Here is a 25,325-nt window from a genome sequence, read left to right as displayed (position 1 = left end):
GAGATGCCATCCTTTTCGGATATGATGTAAAACTCCGTCTGCCTATTCAGGTGGACGTTAAAGATCCCACATTTCTATTCAAAAAGAGAATGCCTAGTATCCTGCCCAATAATTCCAGCCCCCCACCCCCAATACAATTGGTCATTCACTTCATGGCTGTTTGTCGACCTTGCTGTAAATTGGTCACCGTGTTCGCCTAGAAATACAGTCATTACACTTTGCAGTATATCCTGTGAAGCGCAGTGAGATGTCCTCCCGACGTGAAAGGGCTATACTAAATGTAAAGATCATTATTAATGGAAGTCCATGAGAAGGTAGAATGAACTCTTTCTGATCTTCACTTCTATTTTGCAAGAAAATATCTGGCTTTGGTATGGTACCTTCCCTCTGCATCTATTCTGTGTAATTAAGTGATGTTAAACATCATGATGTTAAACAGGATGCATGTGAATGATTCATATGAATTACATGAGGTATCATGCTCTAGGATCATGTTCACTAAAATGGACTTCAATCTTAATAGAACAAGTATTCAAAACCAAATATTAGCTGACTGCGTGCTCCAAGTTAGCAATAAAAAGTTACATTCATAACTTCTCCTATTTTTTATTTATTCCAACTGCCTACACAGCATCTCAAAACATGGCACTTGAGGCAGCTGACACAAGACTGTTGAAGCCTTAAAAGAAATGTAAAGATGCAGTAGAGTATATGTTGTATCTGTCACTATGATAGTAACTACAAAACTTTTGGGAAACCAGTGGATGAAATATGTGATCTGAACTTGTAATAAAAAAATCTTTGAGCCCAAACAATTACACTGAAAAAAATTTCTAACCCATTTATCATAAGTCAATAATATAACATGTATATGAAAGTATATGTTGTTATCGAATCGGTTTCCATCACCTTTTCAGGCAATGCATTCCAGATCCAAACAACTCACAGTGTGAAAAAATTTCTCCTCATCTCCCGTTTCTTTTAACAACTATTTTAAATCGGTGTCCTTGGGTTACCAACCCACCCACTAGTGGAAATAGTTTCTCCTGTTTCACCCTATCGAATCCCCTCATAATTTTGAAAACTTCTATTAAATCTCCTTTTAACCTTCTCTGCTCCGAGGAGAATAATCCTAGCTTCTCTAGCCTCTCCTGATAACTGAAGTCCCTCATTCCTGGTACCATACTGGTAAATCTTCTTTGCACCCTCTCCAATGCCTTGACATCCTTCCTAAAGTGTGGGGCCCAGAACTGAACACAGTACTCCAGCTGAGGCCTCACTAGTGGTTTATAAAGGTTCATCATAACTTCCTGACTTTTGTATTCAATGCTCCTATTTATATGCCCCTATCCACATGTATGCGGATGACACCCAACTCTACCTTTCCTCCTCTACCCTCAACTCCACGACCACCGATGTCCTGACAGCCTGCCTGTCCGACATCGAGTCCTGGACGAGAGACAACTTTTTTCAGCTCAATGTGCGCAAAACCGAGGCCCTCCTGATTGGCTCACGTCAGCGCCTCCGCACCTCAGGCGCTGACAGCATCAGCATTCAAGGCTGCACTCTCCACCTCTCAAAGCCGGTCAGGAACCTCGGGGTTCTGTTCGACCCTGAGCTGTCCTTTCTCCCTCACATCCGCACCACAACTGGCACCGCCTTCCATCACCTCCGGAACATCGCCAGACTACGGCACTACCTCACTCCTCACGCTGCTGAAACTCTGGTCCACGCCTTTATCACCTCAAGGCTGGACTATGGGAACTCTCTCCTCGCCGGCCTTCCCGCCACCTCCCTCCACAAGCTGCAGGTCATTCAGAACTCTGCAGCTCGTGTACTGTCCCGCACCAGGCTTCGGGCCCACATCACTCCCACCCTCGCTCGCCTCCACTGGCTCCCCATCCCCCAGAGGATCGAATTCAAGATCCTCATCTTCACCTATAAGGCCATCCACGGCCTTGCACCCTCCTACCTCTCCGACCTACTATCCCCCTACCTACCTGCCCGTACCCTCCGTTCCTCCGGCTCCGGTCTGCTCCACATCCCCCGCCCCAATCGCCCTACCATCGGTGGCCGGGCCTTCAGTCTCTCAGCCCCGAGGCTCTGGAACTCCATCCCCCAGTGCCTTCGCCGCCTCCTCCCTTTCCTCCTTCAAGGCCGGTCTCAAAACCTTTCTCTTTGACCGAGCCTTCAGCTTCCCTCTCGACTCTCTTCCCCCTCCTCGCTCCCTCCCTTCCCTCCCCTCACCCTGACCATTTCCCCCCTCCTCGCTCCCTCCCTTCCCTCCCCTCACCCTGACCATTTCCCCCCTCCTCGCTCCCTCCCTTCCCTCCCCTCACCCTGACCATTTCCCCCCTGCTCGGGTCATGACCCAACTGTGCAGCGCCTTGGGACGTCCTCCTGACGTGAAAGGCGCTTTATAAATGGAATCTTGTTGTTGTTGTTATAAAGCCTAGTATCCCGTATGCTTTTTTAACAGCTTTATCTACCTGTCCTCTTCAAAGAATTACTTATATGAACCCCCAGGTCTCTCTGTTACTTCACCTCCTTTAAGATTGTACCATCAGCTTATATTGCCTCTCCTCATTCTTCCTCCCAAAATGTATCACTTCACATTTATCCACTTTAAACTTCATCTGCCATGTGTCTGCCCATTTTACCAGTTTGTCTATGTCCTCTTGCAGTTTGCTACTATCCTCCTCATTGTTTATTGCTTTTCCTACAAAAGGAGATGAATTAAGTATAAAATATAAGCATATATCAATATGCTTATATATATAATATGTATCAATATCATGCAATGGTCATACAATACAACATACAGTTACACTAAGCTCATACCATATTCATTTCACTAGATAGGCTATCCAGTATTGAGACCAGTACCAAGCAAAGGCTTATTGCCACAACAACCAGAACTGGAAGCAGTACTCTGATTTCTCTATATAGCCCAGCAACCTTTTTGCTTTGGTTATTGTTGCCTCATGAAATTTAAATATGATTGGAGAATCAATTAACATCCCAGGGTCTCTTTCAATCCTCCCTTGGCAAGTTCTGTCCCTTGCATAGAGTACTTCTGCCTCCTATTTTTACTTCCACTATGCAGAATCTTGCATTTATCTATACTGAAATTCATTTGCAAGCGATCTTACAAAGGGACCCACACACATTCACTTGGATTGATCACTGGCAAACAAAGTGTAGCTCAGTGGTTAGAGCATTCGCTTTGCAAGTGAGAGACCTGAGTTCAATTCCAGGCAGGGCGAAACCTTGGGCAAGTTTCCTTACTCCACACGCCTAATAATAATCCCTCCAAAAAACAAAAACAATAATAAATTTTGGCGTTTTCAATCTACGACTGTTTGTGGGACATTGTTGTGCGCAATTGGCTGCCGAGTTCGCCCACAAATATACGGTCAATTCACTTTACAGTGTGTTCTGTGATGCGCTTTGGGACGTCCTCCTGACGTGAAAAGCACTATATCAAATGCAAGGATTATTATTATTATTATTACTTCTTTTATCTTAAATGATTTTGTGATGCAGAACTAAAAATGGATAAAATATTCACTGAAATTTGACCCGTTTTGGTAGCTTCGTAGCTTGACAATTTTGAACTCTTAATATATATTTCTCATCTGTGGTCTTTAGCAACAAAAAGGTTTAGTAAAATTATAGCTTCAATTCCAAGAGAGCAGCATTTGGAAAAGTAGAGTTAATCCATCTTTTTCAGCAATGCCCTTGTATGAAATGACCTCCTTCTGTGTCTACAAAAGCCAGTTCTATAATAAAGCCACTTATTAAATGAACTAATGTAAAATCACAGCAAGGATATTCTGGAAAAAGTAGGTCAGCTCACGGGATTATATGCAATGTATTTTTGTAATTCAAAACGACTAATGGAAAAGCTAAAAGAACAGATGCTATGAAAACCATTGAGCTTATAAAAGAATAAAACATTTAGTTCCATTTTTTAAATCAGTAACCATCTGAACAATTTAAAGACTTTCACTTTTTAAAGAATACATTTAAGATATAACTCAGCGAAACAATAAATGTTTAGTATTCTTCACCAATTTCCTTCATTGGGGATTCACAACTATTACTGGGTAACATTGGTGACAGCTTTATTCATTTCTACCCTTCATCATTTGGATTACATCAAACACCATATCAAAATAAAAGAATGAACTATGAACTGCGGTAGATCTTGCTCCAATTAAAGCATAACCACAATTTCCCAACTATCAATTTATTTCATACAATATTCATAAATGTGAACATTTTACATTTACAAATACTGTAAGAACACATGTTCTGATCTACCAGTTTAGGTGCAGTCATATCATAGCTAGATTTATAAAATCCTGTGATCAGTTATAATATGGTTCTCGGTTCCTAACTAATCTCCAGGTAGTCAGGTCACCTCAATGTCACTTCTGGTGAAGCTAATGTCCTTTCCTGTGCAATGCACATGATCACTATGTACACCAAGTCCCCCTGACCCATTTCCTTTGAAAAATGAAGATTGCTTCACAATGCTTCCTGTGCATAGCTCAGAAGAAGTGACATCAGAGATGATCTAACAACCTGGAAGCCACAATTCTAATAGCGAGAAAAGTCAGCTAGTCAGTCAGTGGTACTGGGTGTACCACCCTTCCAGTTAATACAGGTACAAAGAACACCAGCACTGGAAAAGCAAGACCATACTATAGCAGGAAAAGGGGTGGGGCATTGTAACAAGGTTACCTCATACTATGCATAAGTACATAATTTCAGATCAGTCTTACTGAATTCTTATGTTCCACTAGAATAGCAAACTTATTTTTAAAAGCCATTACATATTTCTATTACTTATTGGTTGACTAATATGACCAAGAGCAAAATCTGAAATAGAAGCCCTTTTCATGTTTAGTGTAGCTTTCAGGTCAAATCAATCTAATACCTTTTATTTATGTTCAATAATACCTACAGAATTGATAAAATGTTCCAAGGTATTAAAAGGATAACAAAAGAGCTGTTTATTTTGTCAAAGCAGCGAGCTGAAATACAACTAACTGTAATTAAAAGTTGTGGAAACTAGATCAATTTTCTGCAAGAAAAGATAAGAATTTTAGTGAAACTGGAAAGAGAATGGATAGAAAAATATTCATACATTTTGACAAATATGTGGTGCACTGTAGAAAAAATCATTGATTTATATTCCATCTGAACAGCCACAAAAAAGTCTATTCTGAATGTCTACATGCCTTAACTCCTACAACCATTTTACAATTTTGACTTCTTTTGCTTAGTCAAATTTTTTTTGCTCCAAGGAGAAAACAGATCAGATTGTATTGTATTAATGAGAAGATCAACAACCAGCTTTCAGACTGAAGTGAAACCACATTAGCATATTATTTTCAAAGTTGCTGAATTATAATCAAATATATTTCCATGCAGAATCACCAAGGATACACTTGGGCCAAATAGACCTAATTATTGCCATCCTTCATTCCAGAACTATTATGTTGTCTTAAAACAAACAATTGAAAATGAAAAACACCTGATGGTGATTGTGCTGACAAATTCTGGTTTTGTGATTAGGTAATGATGAACTTGGCAATTATCAACCTCAGGATAATAATCACGTGTCCCTATCCTTGTGCTCTGACAGCGTGCTCAATTACATCCTGCAACAATTTGTCAACTGATCATTTCATTCCACATAATAGATCAGTGGTGGCTGATCTTTATGGTCAGCCAACAAAATCATTTTTTTGGATTGAATATTTCTTGATTAATGCCATAAATCAAGAAATATTCAATCAAGAGAAAACTGAAAACACACTACCGATCAAACATGGACTTACCTATAATTGTGCGAATGTTTGGGGAGCCACTTTTTGATGGCCCCATGGGCCACTTCCAGTCTGCAGGCCAGAGGTTGGCCACAATTGCCACTGATGAGTATGAATAGTTTGCATTGAATGGCAAGTCTATAATTCAGCTTGCTGTTGTGGTTGTGAACCATGAGAGTAAAACATGTGTAGTTTTGATCAACAGAATCTTGAGATTCAACTACTGTCTTAAAACTCACTGTCACATTATTAGATTATTATTTTTTTAAAATTGTAACCATTTGACAAACAAATGAACTTAGTAACATTGCTGTGAATTAATCAGAGTAATACACATAATTAAGACAGTAAATCTATAAACCACCTCTGTAAACAGTACCAATAATAATCATTGCATTTGATATAGCATCTTATAATGTTGTTCTCACACGCTTTTACTGTGAAGTGTAGTGACTGTGCATTTTTAGGCAAATATGGAAGCCAAAAAATATATTATTTATATTATAAATCTACAGTGCCCCTCATGCAGGGTAGCATCCTAAAGTGCTTGACAGTGGTGGAGTCTGACGCTGAGCCAGGAGGAAGTGACCATAGGCACAGTCGAAGAGGAAGGTCTTCAGGCCCGACCTGAAAATGGGGAAGGAACGGGCAAGACGGAGGGATAGAGGAAGAGTGTTCCAGAGCTTGGGGGCATAGTAGCTAAAGCCGGCCACCGACCGTGGAACAGAGAGCACAAGGGACATGCTCATGCTCCAGTTTTATCTGGAGGACTGTTGGCAAACATGGAAGAACACACCCCCACACCTTTTTCTTTTTGAATAGTACCATGGCATCTTTAACTTCCATCAACATCTAGTACTGCATTGCAGTATCAGCCTAGACTATATGAGTCCAAAGCCCTGACATGGAGCTTGAATCCACAACCTTGTGACTCAGAGGCAATAGTGCTACTTTTATACTGTTTTTCAAATAACAAAAATTCCCTTGCATTCAGAACAGAAACAGTGGATGATTAGGCAAGAACTTCGGATTGGATGCGTGGGGAGTTGATCACATCCTTTGTTGACATGTGGCTACTTTGCTTGTGCAAAGGAAACACGTGTGTGAATATAATTCTTAGCCATACATGTGGGCAAAGGAAAAGATAACATACAATAGAAAAAACTACCACAGTATCTTTATTTTTTTTGGTCAGCTGTGTCTAACACATGCGGATACCCATCACCATGCTTAAGAGTATCAGGACCAAACTGAGAGTTCCACGCATCCCACCTACACATGGAAATTCCAGAGATACATTGTTGGAATGGAAGGTGCACTTAGGGATGCATTCTGCCTACCTAATTCCAGAAAGTATTACTCCATTATAAAATCTGCATTTTGAATTAAGGGTTAAAATAATCATATTCATACTACAATCACTGAGAAAACAAACAAAATTCCTTGAAGGAATAACCTTTGGGTACCCTACGTCATTGTAGACAGATGGTCCCTTTAATGCTATTGGACATTGGTGGCCATAATGGGCAGATGTCTGCTTTACTTAAAGCACATATGTTGCTAATCAAAAAAATTCCTGTCATTTACATTGTAAATTAGATTATTTAAAGCAATGACACTTTATTCACTAGTGATGATGACTTCTGTCATCAGTATATCCGGAAGTGTTGGAATACTTTCCAAGGATAGGATAAACGTTCTGCAGCAACCTGTAGTGCAGCTAGTCAGCAGAACATAAACACATGTCCATAATTCTCTGCACATAAATTTGGCCCAGTATACAGAGGACAACAGGAAAAAGATCACAGATGGAGTAAACTGAAGCCTGAAATCAAAATTATAGAATATTTTGGTAAAATAACATTTTTCACAGCTGAATAACTCAAGTTCTTGCTCAACAGTTTTGGTCCAATGTACTGGAAGTAAAGATAAAACAAGTGGGTTGCAGGACAGGATATCCTTAACCAATTGAGTGAAGTGCTCCTTTTTAGTTGTTATTCTGGATGTGGTCAGGCTCCTGCTATAAAGTACAACCAACACATCTGTCTCATACAAATTTGCTGTAAAAATCTGCAGTTCACAAACCTCTCCAGTTTAGCAATACAAATAAACAAGTATAGCCAATGTTAAAAGATTTTAAACCAATTCAACATACTGTAGTTCCATTAATGTTTTAGCATAAGATCTCTCTTTTTACTCTTTAATATCAAGATAATTTGAAATTATCCACAATAAATTTATATTACAGCAACCTTCTCTATAACTCTATCTGTGGAAAGCATTCAAAATGCAAACTGCAGCATCAAACGCATTACTGAGATTGTACTGTATTTTATTGTTGGTAAAAAAAAGCATCTCAGATGGACCTCAATCAACTTTGAAACTGCAAATACCAGCTGTCTACACAAGCTGCAAAAGCACCTACATTAACCTATTGTTTTACTTCTAAACAAATCCCATGCATTCATTTTTCTACCTTAACTTTTTCAGAATCTCATTCTTGTAATTGAGTCCATTACATATCTGACTGCCAGTTCACAGAAGAAATCATAAAAATATTTTGTCATGTACTTAAGTGAGAAAATACACAGGATATCTGATAATATGCCAGTAGGAAACTTCACCGATAAGAGTAAGTTATTTACATTCATTCCAACTAATATGTGTCCACAGAATTGTACGCTACTTGTGCACCCTGTACTGCTCTGATATTTTCTTTTGGGAGGTTTTCAAGCCCTTCACGGCCTTTCCCCTTCCTACCTCTGTGACCTGCTAACTCCATATCAACTTGTCTGCTCCCTCCGCTCAACCTGCTCCACGTCCCCTGCCCGGCCCTCCTTCAGCCTCTCTGCCCCAACCGTTTGGAACTCCATCCCACATTCCCTTCCCCTCGCTCCCTATCTTGCCTCCTTCAAGGCATATTTCGACCGCACCTTGGGCCACCTTCCTACCTTCCCTCCTCTCTGATCACAACTCTCCCCAGCTCGAGTTCAAATCCCTGACCATACAGCACCTTGGGACATCCTCCTGACATAAAAGGCGCTTTACAAATGTAATTTTGCATTATACTGTAATTTACTTTTAAACAAGATCTAATTGTGTTATAAAAATGCCACACATTTCTTAATGATTTTCCTGGTTAGCAAATCAACCTATCTACTGAGTTGCCTGACTCAGACACAAAACAAAGCTTCATGTGAGGAAAAATGATTTGGATCATGGAACCCATTAATTTGATGTTGCATCACATTCCTCCAAGCCACTGTATGTCAAGGTAACTCGTGACTTATCTCTTTGCAGTTGTGTAGTTCCTTGAAACCCTACCGACTTGAAGGGCTGACACAACTAAGATTCTCCAGGGACAGACTGTGAATGTTCAGTCAACAATTTCTACAAGCTTGCAGTATACGTTTAAGACAACAATGTGATCAATGGCAAGGAAAGAAAATAGTTATGATTTAGTTGCCATTGTTCACGTACCATGTCAGCCTAGCTCAGTGGTAGCACTTTCATCTCTGAGTCGGAAGGTTGTGGGTTCAAGACCCACGTCAGTGTGGGATATCCCTTTAAGAGTGATAACCAATTTGACAAAGAGGCAAGGAACTGTAAATGACAACAAATTGCATTTATATAGCACCTTTCGTGTCGTGAGGACATTCCACTGAAAACAGGAAATATAAAAGGGACACTGAGGAGAGAGTATGTCTGGATTATGGTTAGAGGACAGGACTGCTTTGAGTTGATAATAAACAAACTATCTAACACACCTGTGCTTTGGAGTGCATCTTCTTACAGTCGGGACCTGGAGCTCACGTAGTCTAAAATGACACTCCAATGCAGTGCTGGGGGTGGGTGTTGCACTATCGGAGGTGCTGTCCTTCAGATGAGACATTAAACCGAGGTCCCATCTGCCTGTTCAGGTTAAAGATCCCATGGTACTATTTGAAAAGAGGAGTTTCTCTTGGCACCCTGGCTAACAAATCCTCCAAATAAAATTGGTCACTCATTCCATGGCTTTTTTTGTGGGATACTACTGTGTGTAAACTGGCTGTCATGCTCCTCCTTCAAAATACACGATCTTCAGTCTCATCCAAAGGATAGCATATCCGATAATGCAACACCTACCTCATCCCCAGCAATGCATTGGAATGTCAGCTTAGACTATGTGAGTTTCAGGTCCTGACTGTAAGAAGACTTTACAGTATATCCTGTGAAATGCTTTGAGGCGTCTCAACGACATTATAAGGTGCTATATCAAATGAAAGGATTATTATTACACCATGCATACAATTTACGAATGCTATAGTTATCAATTAGATAATCAATTGTGAGTTTTCAGGAGTACTGTAATGCTTACTATCACTTTCAAGTCTGGCTTTGAATGCAACAAGATATGTGGACAATACTTCGGGCATAACATGAAATGATCAGAAGCCAGCCACTTACTGACATGCTAACCTGGCATCCTTGCTTCAGTAGTTCGTTACATGCTCCCATTGGAGTATTCATTCAAATCAACATGCCTCAATTTGGTCACTAACTTCTTCCCTCTCTTGCAAAAGTACATTCCTTTTATAATACTTTTATTATCAAACAGAAAGTCAGAAAGTGAAAGCTTCTTAAAGCTCTTCCCTGAACTCAGAAAAAAAAACATTTGAACTTTTTTCTGATCTTCCAGCAAGTGTTGCAAATAATTTTGTTTTCCTCATTGTTCTTCATTTCATTAATAACATACCATAACGTACCTCGGGGCAAGATCTGGGCAAAATAATAAAATAATCCTTGCATATAATGCAGTACTTTATCATGTCAAAATGTCTCAATGCGCCTGTGTATTTGATCTTCCCAGGCATGAGATTAGGTATAATTTGATACCTCTGTAAGAATGAGGAGTTCCCGTGTTTGAGGGTGAGAAATTATCAATTTGCATTTATTCACATAAAGAAATGTCTCAAACCGCTTTATGAATTAGATAAATTAGAATGATGAGAAGGTTATGGAAGCAAATGTGACAACTAATTTATGATAGTGTTACCCTACAAACAACTATAAGATGAATAGCCAATTAATTACATGTGATAAATTAGATTGATAAAGCAATATAAAAGATAGAAGGCAGGAAATCTCCACTTTTAATTAAACTTTGCAAAAATGAAAATAAAGAAAACAAAGGGAAGAAAAACAAAGTATTGGATCATGACATTCGTTTCACAAGACATCATCCAGCGAAACATGAGGTTAAGTTGCTTGAAACTTATTTTGTGTCATAGGAGGCAACCCAATTTATGCTTTTGAATACACATGCAGGAGTAGAAAGGTTCATTTTTAATAGTAGAACTGGAGTCTTCAAAACATTAAAACAAGATAGTAGAACAAATCATCTTTCCCTAAAAACAGTGCATTACAGTTTATCAAAGTAGAAACAATAAAACTTCAATACTGTGTATTTTAATATGCAGCTTCAATATTAGTCATTTTATTTTAGTAAAGTCAAAATCCATTTAACTGGCTAGCAAGTTAGAATATTCCTAATGATATTTCTCCTTTTCAAAATAGTTTTACAACAAACTCAAAAATAATTTGTGAAACAGACCAACATTTGATATCTTCTGATCATAATGATGCTCAGCACCTGGGTTCCAAACTAAAATCCTGTATATATAATCATATAAGTGTGCAGCATTAGGGACATTTAATGATACAATTGTACAGTAAAGACCACTGAAAATGTTTAATTAGCTTACTCATAAGAGAATAAACGTTTTCAATAACCAAGTTAGATATGTGAAGAATTTTCCAATGAGGTCTTTGCCAAGAATCTTTATATTTCCTGTCATATTTATATGTAATTCGCTACACTAAATAATAAGAGATGTAACTGAAATAAGTAACAGTAGAAAAATTAATAAATATTCCTAATAATCCTTGCATTTGGTATAACGCCTTATCACATCATTGAGACGTCTCAAAGCTCTTCATAGGATATAAAGTGGATCGACTGTGTATTTTGTGGGCGAAACACGGCAACCAGTTGCGCACAATAATGTGTCACAAACAGTTATAGGACGAGTGACCATTTTTTTTTATTTTTGCGGGGGATTGTTGGCCAGGATACCAGGAAAAATTCTCTTTTCAAATTGTGCCATGGGATCTTTAACATCCACCTGAACAAGCATATGGGACCTTGGTTGAATATCTCAGCCGAAGGACTGCATCTTCGACAATGCAATACTGCATTGGAATGTCAACTTAGACTATGTGATTCCAAGTCCTGACGTGGGGCTTGAATCCACAACCTTCTGACTCAGATGCAAGAGTTCTACTTTCTACAGATGAAAATTAAAGCAAGGACAATATTTACAAAAAATAAGGAAAATTACTGTTGAGACGTTTCTAAACAATTAAGATTCTTCAATCAAAATCAGCCCCTTAGCCTCTAACCAATTCAATCTCCCATTCACCTCGATGTTCCTCTAGTCCACTTTCCTAAAATTACAAAAGATGTTTGTTTAACTATAATAAACCTTGCATTTAAGATAGCGCCTTATCACATTGTTAGAATGTCTCAAAGTGATTCGCAGGATTATACTTGTTTAAACTAGTACTTCAAAGAATAAGGCTCAAAAATGATGTTTCAGTACTGGTGAATCATCTTTCTACTCCAAGATAATCTTGGAATTCAAGGACAACCCCAGGCTCCTCTTCTCCACCGGCAACCGGCTCCTCCATCCATCCTATCATGCCTTACCCATCCCCTCCTCTAACTCCCAATGCGAGGAGATGCTAGATTTCCTCGAGACAAAATCAAGGGGGATCTGCTCAGCTACCTCTGCCCATCCAACTGTTACCCCCTCCCCATCTCCACCTCACACTCCGGCCCCTATCCATCCCTCCCTGCACACCTTCCAACCTGTCTCCCTCTCTTCTCTGATCACCATTACAACCCATATGAAACCCACTAACTGCTCTATCAACCCCATCTGTTACCTCTCTCCTTACCTCCCAGATCCACTTCCTTGCCCCTCTATTCACAGACATCATCAACCTCTCCTTGTCTATTGGCAGCATTCCTACCCCCTTAAAAACAGCCTTCATAACCCTTCTCCTCCAAAACCCTTTCTGGACCCATCCCTGCTCTCAAATTACCGCCCCATCTCCAAACTCCCTTTCCTAGGTCCTGAAATGAGTTGTAGCCTTCCAGCTTCGCTCCTTCGTCTCCCGCCACTATCTGTACGAACCCCTCCAATCCGAGGCATTCTTCGCTAGAACATGTGTAGCACATTTTATCAAGCTGTGACCAGGGCTCCCTCTGTCTCGTCGTCCTCCTTAACCTCTCTGCTGCCTTTGACACCGTTGACCACTCTATCGTCCACCATGCCTCTCCTCTCACCTCAGTTTTCATGGTTCAGTCCTTGACTGGTTCAGATCCTACATTTCACACCAGCTCCGCTTTGACCCTACAAACAGCCTCTCTCGCACGCTTTTGCGGCGTTCCTCAGGGCTCTATCCTTGGTCCACCCCTCAACATGTACATGACCCCACTTGGCGACATCATCCACAGACATGGGGTTAATTTCCACGTGTATGTAGATGACACCAAGCTCTCTCTCTGCCTCCACCTCGACTCCAGGACCACTGCTATCCTGACAGAATATCTGTCAGACATCAATAATAATAATAATAATCCTTGTATTTGATATATCGCCTTGTTACGTCTTCGAGTCTTAAAGCACTTCACAAAATACACTGTAAAGTCAACTGACTGTTTATTTTATGGGTGAAACGCAGCAGCCAATTGCGCACAGTAGCGTCCCACAAACAGTGCAGGATATTAAGTCCTGGATGAGCTGAATATCAGCAAGACCGAGGTTCTCCTGATTGGCTCCAGTCAGCGCTTGCACACCTCAGGCACTGACAGCATTACCATCCATGGATGCCCACTCCACCTCGCTGAGCCAGTCTGGAACCTTGGCATCTTGTTTGACCCTGAACTGTTCTTTCTGCACCACATCCATGCCATGACCCGCTCTGCCTTCCCCACCTCAGCAACATCGCCCTTCTCTGCCACAGCCTCTCTCCTCAGGTTGCGGAAACCCTCATCCATTCATTTGTTACATCTGGGCCCGACTATGTCAAACCCCTGCTTGTCGGCCTTCCCATCTCTTTCCTTCACAAGCTGCAGATCATTCACAACTCATGTCCTCTCCCGCACCAGCCTCCGTAACCCAATCACCCCCACCCTCCCCTTGCCCGGCTCCACTGTATCCCCATCCCCCAGAGGATAAGAGTTCAAAATCCTCATCCTTGCTTTCAAAGCCCTCCTTGCCTTGCTCCTTCCTATCTCTGTGACCTGAAAACGCAATATCAACCTGTCTACTCCCTCCATTCAGCAGGCTCTGGCCTGCTCCACTCCCATCGGTAGTCAGGCCTTCAGCATCTCTGTCCCCATCCTTTGGAACCCAGTCCCTTCACCTTGCTCCCTTTCTTGCTTCCTTCAAGGTACGTCTCAAGATGCTCCTCTTCAGTCACTCTCCTTCCCCATACTTTGCTGCCTGACTTGAGTTTGTATTGCGCCTTCCTGATGTGAAAGGCGCAATACAAACATAATTTATTGTTGCTGTATTAAGAACCCTACAGCATTATGTTTTATAAATTGCATTTATCTTGGTTCATTCAGTGAAAAACTGAGGAAAATAATTTAATCTACTCTTTTATTATAGTAGCATAACGTTTCTAACCCTTTCAAACTTTTACAATGTTCTACGTGCCCTGCCTGGCCTGCCCACCATCGGGGGGTCGGGCCTTAAGCTTCTCTACCCCCACTCATAGGAACGCCATCCCACAGTCTCTTCGTCTTTCTCACTCCTTTGCCTCCTTTAAAGCACGTCTCAAGAACCCCCTCTTTGACCGCATATTCAGTCATCCTCCTACCCCTATCCTCCCTGCCCTCCCCCCCCTCTGACTCCAACCGGGTCCAAATCCCCGACTGTCCAGCTCCTTGGGACATCCTCCCAACGTGAACAGCACTTTACAAATGTCATTTGCTGTTGGTGGTCGTGGTGCCTGAAAATAAAATTCACTAAAAAAACATTAATTCACCTAAAAAGGGATTAGTCAGTGGAAAGCACAATCTCTTTTTTTTAAATCAAATAGTTCAATATCTTTACCCTGCTTTTCAATTTTATTTTTTCCTGGATAAAGAGAGTTTTTATCTATATGAGATCATTTGCTTTTTCCATTAGAAAGAACATACGCTTCATATTTTTGGTGAGTTAATTTTAGTAATCTTTAAAGAATGCAGTTTTGGTTATATTTCTGTAGCATGACCATATGGGAATTGTGAATCCTGTTTCAAGTTAATATGTCTCTTAGTAGGTCATTCTCTTCAGCTCACAAGAGTGTGTGCATCTGTGTATACAACACACACCACACACACACATACATACACACACATCACACTCACCACACCAGTCTTACTAATGATGCAATGCTTTTTTTGTGATCATCCAATTCTGGGGTAAATGTTTGCACTAAGACCCTTACCTTGACTATACCACGGATGTGCATTTTTGCAATCATCTCAGAAGTATATAAAAACATCAGCAGAGTATCCAGGGCAAAGGTTACATACTGAAGAGGTGGATAGTAATGGAAGGTCTTCGGGGTGTTCATGCAGACTGAAATAACACTGATGATGGCACATACCCGCAGCAAGGAGTGTACCCACTACACAAACAAAAAAAAGTTATTAGTGATGCAGGTTTCCTCTCAGATATCAATTAACAGTATCATATAGTCCTCAAGAGGTCTATCAGTGGTTGGAGGAGAACAGTACCAATCTCATTGTATTCTTCAATCACCAAAGCAAGGTACTACAATGTTAATAATTAAGAATTCAAAATTAACATCCTGTGTAATACTAATGTAATAACTTTCTATTGGGTTTACTGCCTACCAAATCCAATTGAATAAATAAGTAGCCTGACAAGCACCAGCAGAGTATAGTTGATATCATTTCAATCTCTGGGACAGAAAGATGTGATATCAAGTCCCACATAGCAACCTGAGCTCATGATCCATGTTAACTCTCCAGTGCAGAATTGGTGTGTTGTTGGAGGTGTCTTCCTTCAAATCAGACACTAAACTGAGGTTCTGCCTGCCTGTTCAAGTGGACATTAAAGATCCTGTAGGATGATTCCAAAAGAGAAGGGAATTTTTCTTACTCTCCTGGCCAACATTCATTGGGATAAATTGTTGATTCATATTGCAATTGATATGTGCTTTTCTGTTTGGGTACAAGTACATGGTCATTACAGTTGACAGCATTCACCTGTGAAACATTTTGAGAAATTTTGAAGTTTTAGGCACTCTATGAAAGTTCAGGATTATTATAAAGTGAACATTAAGATGAAAGTGAACAAAAAAATCCCATAATTAGATTACATAATATAGTAATATAAATAATAATATGACTTTACCCAGAGCACTTCATATAAACACATAGCCACAAGATTTGTTTTCCATTACATACTCAAATCTCAATTGGAGACATTTTATACTGTTTGAAAGTTCTGGGAAAATTGGAAACATTGAATCAGGTCACAACAGTGCCAAGTCCAATGCCTCCAGCAGTAGCTTCTGCTCACTATATTCACTGGGGGAAAAAACTCTTGCACACAATCATTTCCTAAAAGCTTTGTAAATACAATACAATTTACACTTATATAGAGCATTTCACTTGTAATGAATGCCCCAAAGCTCTCGATAGTTCTGGCTGGGCATTAAAGCTGAAGGAGGGAACTGAGGGTGAGGAGGGAAATGATGACTGAAAGCATAGTCAAAGAAAGGGGTATGTTTTGAATCGTACCTTGAAAGAGAAAACGGACTTGGAATGGAGTTTGAGAGACTGGGAGCTAAGTGGGTGAAAGTCTGTCCATCAAAGGTGGGGCTGAACAGAGTGGAGAAATGTGGAGTAGACCATCACCGATAAAGCGAAGGGAATTGCTGGATTAGTAAGACTGCTGGAGCCTGCAGAGGTAGAGTGGGGTGAGACCATGGAGGGAATTAAATGTGAGTATGGGTGAGACCATGGAGGGAATTAAATGTGAGTATGCGGAGTCCTGTAGCTCAGTGGTTAGAGCACTCGCTTTGCAAGTGAGAGACCTGAGTTCAATTCCAGGCAGGTCAGGGCGAAACCTTGGGCAAGTTTCCTTACTCCACACAGAGCCTAATAATAATCCCTCCAAAACCAAAAAAAACAATAATAAATTGGTCATTTTCAATCCACGACTGTTTGTGGGACATTGCTGTGCGCAATTAGCTGCCGCGTTCGCCCACAAATATACAGTCAATTCACTTTACAGTATATTCTGTGAAGCGCTTTGGGACGTCCTCCCGACGTGAAAAGCGCTATATCAAATGCAAGGATTATTATTATTATTATCTTGAACTCGATCTGTTATGGCCAGTGGAGTCAAGCAAGGATGGAAGTGACATACTCACAGATATTAAATTCTATACATTTCTATATAAATTCTGTATCAATAGGAATAGAATTCCATATAAATAAATAAATAGCATGTATTTTATTAAATATCCAGATTGCAACAGAAAAAAATATTCAGTTGGGAGGCCACCAGTGTGTCTCCCTCCCTCCCCTGTCCTTTCCCTGCATCACAATGAGCGCGCTCCCCCATCTGCGCCACCTCTAGCCCCCACAGTCTCCTGCGGGATGACAATGTCCCACTAAATCCACGCCTCTCGTCTCAGCGTGCGTATCTTGGCTTCTGCCCCCGACCCGAGCTGGCCCTCCCTCAAAATTCCCCCCCTCCCTGCAACTCTCCTGCTCTGTCCAGCTCTTTATACGCCCTCTCTGCCTCCTATCTCTGCTTGAGCCCCCTACTGCCTCCCTCTGTTCCACCCTGGGAATCCTCTGCCGGGCTCATCGTGGTACTCAGCATTGGATGTCCACACCAACTGCCCCATTCCCCACTACCGCCGCAAGCCACCCCGGACCCAGAACCCAGGGGCTAACCTCTCCTCCTTCATCCGCATCCCCATTCTCCCTGCCAACCAATCCACTACCCTCTCCCATCCCACACATCCCCCTGCCAACTGCCCACTCCGCATTAGCCTTCAAAACGTCCGCTCCATCTGCAATAAAACCCTGGCCGTCAATGATCTCATCCTCAATGAGCATATTGATATTCCTCAGGGAAACCTGGATCACCCCAGGTGACACCTTCAACCTCACTGAGGTCACACTACCCGGCTATACCTACCACCATGCCCCCACAGTGGTGTGGCCCTCATCTCCAGGGTGTCACTTGTCCTATCCCCTACTCCACTGGCTCATTTCCCCCTTTTGAACACCTCTGCCACCCCTCTCATCTCTCACTCAAAATTCTCCTAATTTACCGCCCGCCTCAAATCCTCCCCCATTTTCATCTCTGACATTTCCACCCTTCTAGCTTCCCTCTGCCTCTGCTCCGACCGCTTCATCATCCTAGGCAACTTCAACCTCCACTTCACCCCCTTTTGCTTCACCTTCTTAGACTTCTCCTCTCCTCCCTCAACCTCTCCCTCCACATTCACTCTGCTACACGTTCATGGCCACCCGCTTGACTTGGTGATCACCCGCGGCCTCAGTGTCTTGGATGTCTGCCGAACGCACTTGGCTCAAATCCGGCCTAACTGTCCACCGGCACATCTGGCTGGACCTCATCAAAACCTACCGCTCTGCTTTCGCCTCGGGCAAATCGTCATTCTACTGCAGATTAATTCTGGAGGCGAAGGGCAACCCCAGGCTCCTGATCTCCACCACCAACCGGCTCCTCCACCCTCCCCGCCATGCCTCGCAGATTCTTTCCTCCGACTCTCACTGCGAGGAAATGCTGGACTTCCTCTAGTCCAAAATTGAGGGAATCCGCTCAGCTTCTACTGCCCTCCCAACTTCCACCCCCTCCTTCCCCCTCCCCCACACTCCGACCACTAACTATCCGTTCTTCCACAACTTTGAACCTGTCACCCCCTCTTCTATCATCACCACCATGTCCTCCATGAAGTCCACCACCTGCTCCCTGGACCCCAACCCCACCCCTCTCCTTAAATCACAGCTCCACCTCCTTGCCCCACTACTCGCCGACATCATCAACCTCTCCCTGTCATCTGGCACTGTTCCTACCCCTCAAAACAGCCACTATCACTCCCACCTTGAAGAAACCTTCCCTTGACCCATCACAGCTATCCAGCTAACAACCCATCTCCAACCTCCCTTTTCTGTCCAAGGTCCTTGAAAGAGCCATTGCCACCCAGCTTCGCTCTTTCCTCTCATCCCATTCACTCCATGAGCCCCTCCAATCAGGTTTCGGTGCTGACCACAGCACAGAAACTGCTCTGGTCAAGGTCACAAATGACATCCTGACTATGTGTGACCAGGGCTCCCTCTGCCTCCTCCTCCTCCATCACCTGTCCTCCCACCTCAACCTCTAAGGTTCTGTCCTTAACTGGTTCAGTTCCTACCTCTCACACTGCCTCCACTTCGTCTCAGCAAACGGCTTCTCCTCCAGCCCCTGCACCGTCTCGTGCAGCATTTCTCAGGGCTCTGTCCTCGATCCCCTCCTCTTTACCTTCTACATGCTCCCCCTTAGTGACATCATCCGCAGACATGGGGTAAATTTCCACATGTATGCAGATGACACCCAACTCTATCTCTCTGCCTCCACCCTCAACTCCAGGACTACTGGCGTCCTGACTGACTACCTGTCCAACATCAAGTCCTAGACGAGGGACAACTTTCTCTAGCTGAACATCAGCAAGACCGAGGCCCTCCTGATTGGCTCGCACCAGGATATCCTCACCTTGGGCGCTGGCAGCATCAGCATCCACGGCTGCCCACTCAACCTCACTAAGCCAGTCAGGAACCTGGGTGTCTTGTTCGACCTTGAACTGTCCTTTCTCCCCCACATCCGCGCCATGACTGGCACTGCCTACCACCACCTCCGCAACATTGCCAGACTCCGCCACTGCCTCACCCCTCAGGCTGCCAAAACCCTTACCCACACATTCATCACATCAAGGCTCAATTATGGAAATTCCCTGCTCAGTGACCTTCCCAACTCTTCCCTTCACAAGCTGCAGATCATCCAAAACTCTGCAGCTCGCGCACCAGGCTCTATGACCCCATCACTCCCACCCTCACCCAACTCCTCTGGCTCCCCATCCCTCAGAGGATCAAATTGAAGATCCTCACCTCACTTTCAAGGCCATCCATGGCCTTGCCCCCTCTTACCTCTCTGACCTGCTGACTCCCCTACCAACTGCCCGCTCCCTCCGGTCAGCGAGTTCCGGGCTGCTCCATGTCTCCCGTCCGACCCACGCTACCATCAGTGGCCGAGCTTTCAGCCTCTCTGCCCCTATACTCTGGAACTCCATCCCACAGTCCCTTCGCCTCACTTCCTCCCTTGCCTCCATCAAGGCTGGTCTCAAGACCCTCCTCTTCGATCATGCCTTCAGTCGCCCTCCCACCTCTCTGCCTTCCCTCACCCCTACCCCACCCCTTCCCCATGCTTGGGTCGTGACCCCTGACCGTCCAGCGCCTTGGGACGTCCTCCCGATGTGAAAGGCGCTCTATAGGTGTAATTTCGTTGTTGCTGTTGTTAAGTGCCAGTGAAACCTTTGAACAGACCAGAAAATGAAGTCCAATGGAAAAAAACTCCAAAATTGAAACACTTAAGAAGACTGCACATGAAATATATATATATGCTTAAGTGTATTTAAGACTGTAAAACACTTGAGATTTAGTGGCTGCCAACCATTCAAGCATCATCATAAATTAAAAAAAATTTATATTTTATCTCACTCTTTTCATGTCGGAAGCCCTTTACAGGATATACTATAAAGTTTAATGTCTGTACATTGAATGAACTCCCTCAAGAGCATAAAATCCTTGTGACACATTCTTAACTATCATTTATTTTCTATAATACCCTTCTATTGGAATTAATAAGAAACTGCACTTTTATATCACCTTATCACATCAAAACATCACAGTGAGCTTTATTAACAATTTGTGTCAACTGTGGTGTCTGTTTACCGAGGCAAACATGCAGCCATTTTGCAGACAGCAAGGTCCAACAAAAAAACAGGAGGTGAATGATCAACTGATCAGGGGGATTGTTGGCTACTCCTTTCCTTTTTTGGAATCTTTAAAAACCACCTGAAGAGCAGGCAGGCAGACCGTTCTTTGAATGTCTCATTGGAAGGCTAACACATTGACAACAAATGCTTTCACAGTGCTTATAGTATATTAATAATAATCCTTGTTATCATTTGATACAGTGCCTATCATATCGTTGAGCAGTCATAAAGCACTTTATGGGATTTACTGTAAGGTGTATTTGAATGTCAGCCTATGAGCTCGATTCTTGAAGCAGGACTTGAACCCACAACTTTGTCCCAGAGGCTTGAAAGACACCTAGTGAGTCAGACAGAAGGAATATGTTGTCTGACCTAACATTTCACAAACATGCTTAGCTTCAAAATAAGGAAAATAGAATAGGGAATGCAGATAATCTATTTTATGCTGATGTGCAAGAATGATATGGAACAACAACAACCAAATTACATTTGTATAATGCCTTTCACTTCGGGAGGACGTCCCAAGGCACTGGACAGAGTTTCAGACCCGAGCTGGGGGTCGGGGTCAGGGAGGGTGGAGGTCAGGGGGGGAAGCAGGGAGATCGAAAGCACGGTCAAAGGGGAGGCTCTTGAGATGGGTCTTGAAGGTGGTAAAGAAGGGGGCGAGGCAGAGGGACTACGAGATGGAGTTCCAGAGGGTGGGGGCAGAGTGGCGGAAGGCCCACCCGCCAATAGTGGGGCGAGAGAGGCGGGGGACGTGAAGCAGGCCAGAGCCCGCTGAGCGTAGGAAGCGAGCAGGATGGTACAGGAGGTCACAGAGGTAGAGGGGAGCAAGACCATGGAGGGCTTTGACGGTGAGGTCTAGGATCTTGAACTGTATCCTCTGCGTGATGGGAAGCCAGTGGAGCTGGGCAAGGATGGGGGTGATAAGATCGCGGAGCCTAGAGTGAGAGAGAACACTGGCTGCAGAGTTCTGGATGATCCGCAGCCTTTGGAGGGAGGAGCTGGGAAGGCCGACAAGCAATGAGTTTGCGTAGTCTATCCTCAGTGTAATGAACGCATGTATGAGGGTTTCGGCAGCCCGCGGTGTGAAACAGTGGCGGAGCCAGGCGACATTGCAAAGATGGGGAAGGCAGAGCGGGTCGTGGCACAGATGTGGGGTAAAAAGGATAGTTGAGGGTCAAACGAGACCCCAAGGTTCCGGACTGGGTTAGCAAGGTGAGTGTGCAACCATGGATGGTGATGCTGTCAGCGCCTGAGGTGAGGAGGCACTGACAGGAGCCAATCAGGAGAGCCTCGGTCTTGTTGATGTTCAACTGAAGAAAGTTTGCTCTCATCCAAGACTTGATGTCCAATAGCAGTGGTCCTGGAGTCAAGGGTGGAGGCAGAGAGGTAAAGTTGGGTGTCATCCACATACATTCCGATGGAAGTTGACCCCATGTCTGCGGATGATGTCACCAAGAGGGAGCATATAGATATTGTAGAGGAGGGGAGTAAGGACAGAGCCCTGAGGAACGCTGGGTCGAGGGGAGAAACCACTTACGGAGATGAAGTGCAGGCTAAGTGAGAGGTACGATCTGAACCAGTCAAGGACAGAACCGTGGAGGTTGAGGTGAGCGGAGAGGCGGTGGATGAGAATAGAGTGATCAACGGTATCGAAAGCAGCAGAGAGGTCAAGGAGGACGAGGAGGCAGAGGGAGCCTGGTCGCAGATGGACAGAACGTCATTTGTCACTTTGACCAAGGCTGTTTCTGTGTTGTGGGCGGCATGGAAACCCGTTTGGAGGGGTTCGAGAAGGGAGGGGCGAGAGAGGAAGGTGCGAAGCAACAACTTGTTCGAAGACCTTGGAGAGGAAAGGGAGGTTGGAGATGGGGTGGGAGTTAGGGAGTAGAGAAGGGTCCAGGGAGGGTTTTTTAAGGACACAGCGTTTTTTTAATGGGGTGGGAACAGTGCCAGAAGACAGGGAGAGGTTTACGATGTCAGTGAGCAGAGGGACAAGGAGGTGGAGCTGGGAGGTAAGGAGAGGGGTAGAAATGGGGGCGAGTGAGTAGGTGGTCGGTTTCATACAGGTTATCGTGGTGATGAGAGAGTAGGGGGAGACAGGTTTAAAGGTGTGTAGGGAAGAATAGGTAGGATCTGGGGTGGGCAGAGGAGATGGGGAGGGGGTAGCAGATGCAGAATAAACTACGATATCATTGCTGACATAAACTCTCAGCAATTCACTTTTATAACAACCTCTTACACTTAACCTTGATACAACAACTTCAATATTTTGTTTGGTCAGATGCTCAATATTTCTATTTGGTTTTATGTTAGTTTTCAGTTCCTTGTTCAGACATTTATTTTTGTCTAACAAGGTTTCTTCGAGTCACATAGTGCTCTTAAGCTGATTTTAAAAGAATTCTACTTTTCTTCTAGTTTCCACAAATGTATCAAACTTAATCCTTTTTAGAGACCTCATAAGAAATGCTAGACGAGAAAAGACCAAGGTCCATGTAACTCGCCTTCTACCTTCCTGGCAGTCGCATGCACATATGTCCCAAACTATGTACTATATCCCATAATGTTACTTCCTAAAATAAAACTATCTATCTGTGTTTGAAAGAATCAACACTTCCTGCTTCAACCGTCTCTATAAGAACATAAGATACTAACATTTGCACTCTTAGCATCATGGATTGCTGTATTCTTCTGCATATTGAACAAAACTCTGCACACTCACTCTTTCCTTCGTATTTTCCTTTGTTTTATCACAACTCTTCTGGGAAATTAAAATTCCTATGATTATCATATTGTTATGCTCTGCAGCTTCCATAAGCTGCTTTCTGTCTTGCTGTTCAGCTTGAGTTGAAGGTCAATTGCCAAGTTCCATTTGGTTGCCCTTGTTACTAATTTCTTCCCTCTTGTTTTGTTGCAATGCCTCTCTCAGCAACCATGAAATGTTCCCTTATCATTCAGCTGTCTAGATTTACTTCTTCATCTTCTATTCTGTTATGCTTCTGTGCTGCTTATAAGCTTATAAGACTAGGCTGCATAAATATAGCATTCTCACTAGCGCCAAACTCTGCATGTCCATCACCCCCAGTCCTCTGACTGTCTGGAAATCTCTCCACCTTTGCCTGTAAATCTCTTCAAATCCTAGTACCCCCTTATCCATTTCATAGTCTGCTACATGACTAAATCGGCCTTGCAACATGTTGCCTGCTCTTTCTACATCACCATCGGTGGCCGAGATTCTAGGGGCCTCAGGTCTCAAACCCGAGGAACTCCTTTTCTGTATCCCTGCATCTTATATTATTTGTAAGAGGATTTCAGAGATCTTAACCATGCCTGTGACTTACTGGTTTATTAATCCATAGAATGTCTGCATTGTCTGCAAGTGTCTCATCTGGACCAAAGTCTGTAATAGGCTGGCTTTCCACTCTTGAACTTTGTTTTCGTTTCAGCATATTTACAGAAACTTCTGGCAAAAATGTATTCTGTTGATAGAAAACAGCATTATGAATAAGACACACAACAATGTTTGTCTGCTTTACAGTAACTTGTTATCTGCCTCAAGATTACTTAGGCCAACACTCAAGTGGACACTCAAGGGGAAAAATTCTAGATGGATTTAGATTTGTTCCATTTACATTACATTTCAAAGCATCCATTGTTTGGCAAATTGATGTATTTAGTTTTCGGTTTTCTGTAACCAAATTTCTGTTAAAATTGGGACTGTATTTAAATGTATATGGCAAAATCTGGAAGCTCTGAAATGATACATAAAAAAGAGTAAGCCTGGATCTAAGTGGAATTTCTGTCAATCAAACATTAATTAGATTTCTTTCAAACACTATGCTACAACTTCTTACCAATTATACTCAGACACTTTTACAAAGTGAAACACTTGGTTATAGTGTCAAGATTCACAATGGAAAATGGTAGAAAGGGAGAAAATGGCAGAAAAAAACCTACTGCAATGATTAACCATCAGGGAACTTTTTTTGTAATTTGAAGTGCACATACATTTAGGTACTTATACATTTAAATGTTTTTATAATTGTACTTGCAGATAACTATATGGATTGAAGACAAATGTTCATGTTTACAAAAACAGCAAATAGTTTTAAAGAAACTAATGAAGACATGTTTATGTTAATATTGAAAATGGTTAATCTTTCCTGACAAATTGCAAAGAAAATATAATGGAACTACTTTTTTCATGTCAATTTCAAGTAGTTTTACAATTTTGATACAGCAATAATTGCATGGGGAAAACATAACACAATTCATAATGGAAATCAAAAATTGACACAATTAAAGCAAACAATTAATTTTAATATCATGCATTGAATTCAGATGACA

The 25,325-nt window shown here is 42.6% G+C and overlaps 1 protein-coding gene across 1 annotated transcript in view; it reads right to left on the bottom strand.

The window, feature by feature from the left end:
- Positions 1–25,325, bottom strand: part of nalcn (sodium leak channel, non-selective) — a 211,259-nt gene that overhangs the window by 175,537 nt on the left and 10,397 nt on the right. Inside the window, exons 2-3 of the mRNA XM_007887033.2 lie at positions 24,320–24,457; positions 15,384–15,566 (exon numbers count right to left, since the gene is read on the bottom strand). Of these exons, the coding sequence (XP_007885224.1) occupies positions 15,384–15,566; positions 24,320–24,427 (291 nt within the window). The 5' untranslated portion in view covers positions 24,428–24,457. The remainder of the gene's footprint in view (positions 1–15,383; positions 15,567–24,319; positions 24,458–25,325) is intronic.

The sequence above is a fragment of the Callorhinchus milii genome, unplaced genomic scaffold (genome assembly GCF_018977255.1).
Source record: "Callorhinchus milii isolate IMCB2004 unplaced genomic scaffold, IMCB_Cmil_1.0 Scaffold4, whole genome shotgun sequence".
NCBI classification, from domain to species: domain Eukaryota; kingdom Metazoa; phylum Chordata; class Chondrichthyes; order Chimaeriformes; family Callorhinchidae; genus Callorhinchus; species Callorhinchus milii.
Note: the sequence above shows the minus strand (reverse complement) of the source record. Positions and strands in the feature narration are given on the sequence as shown.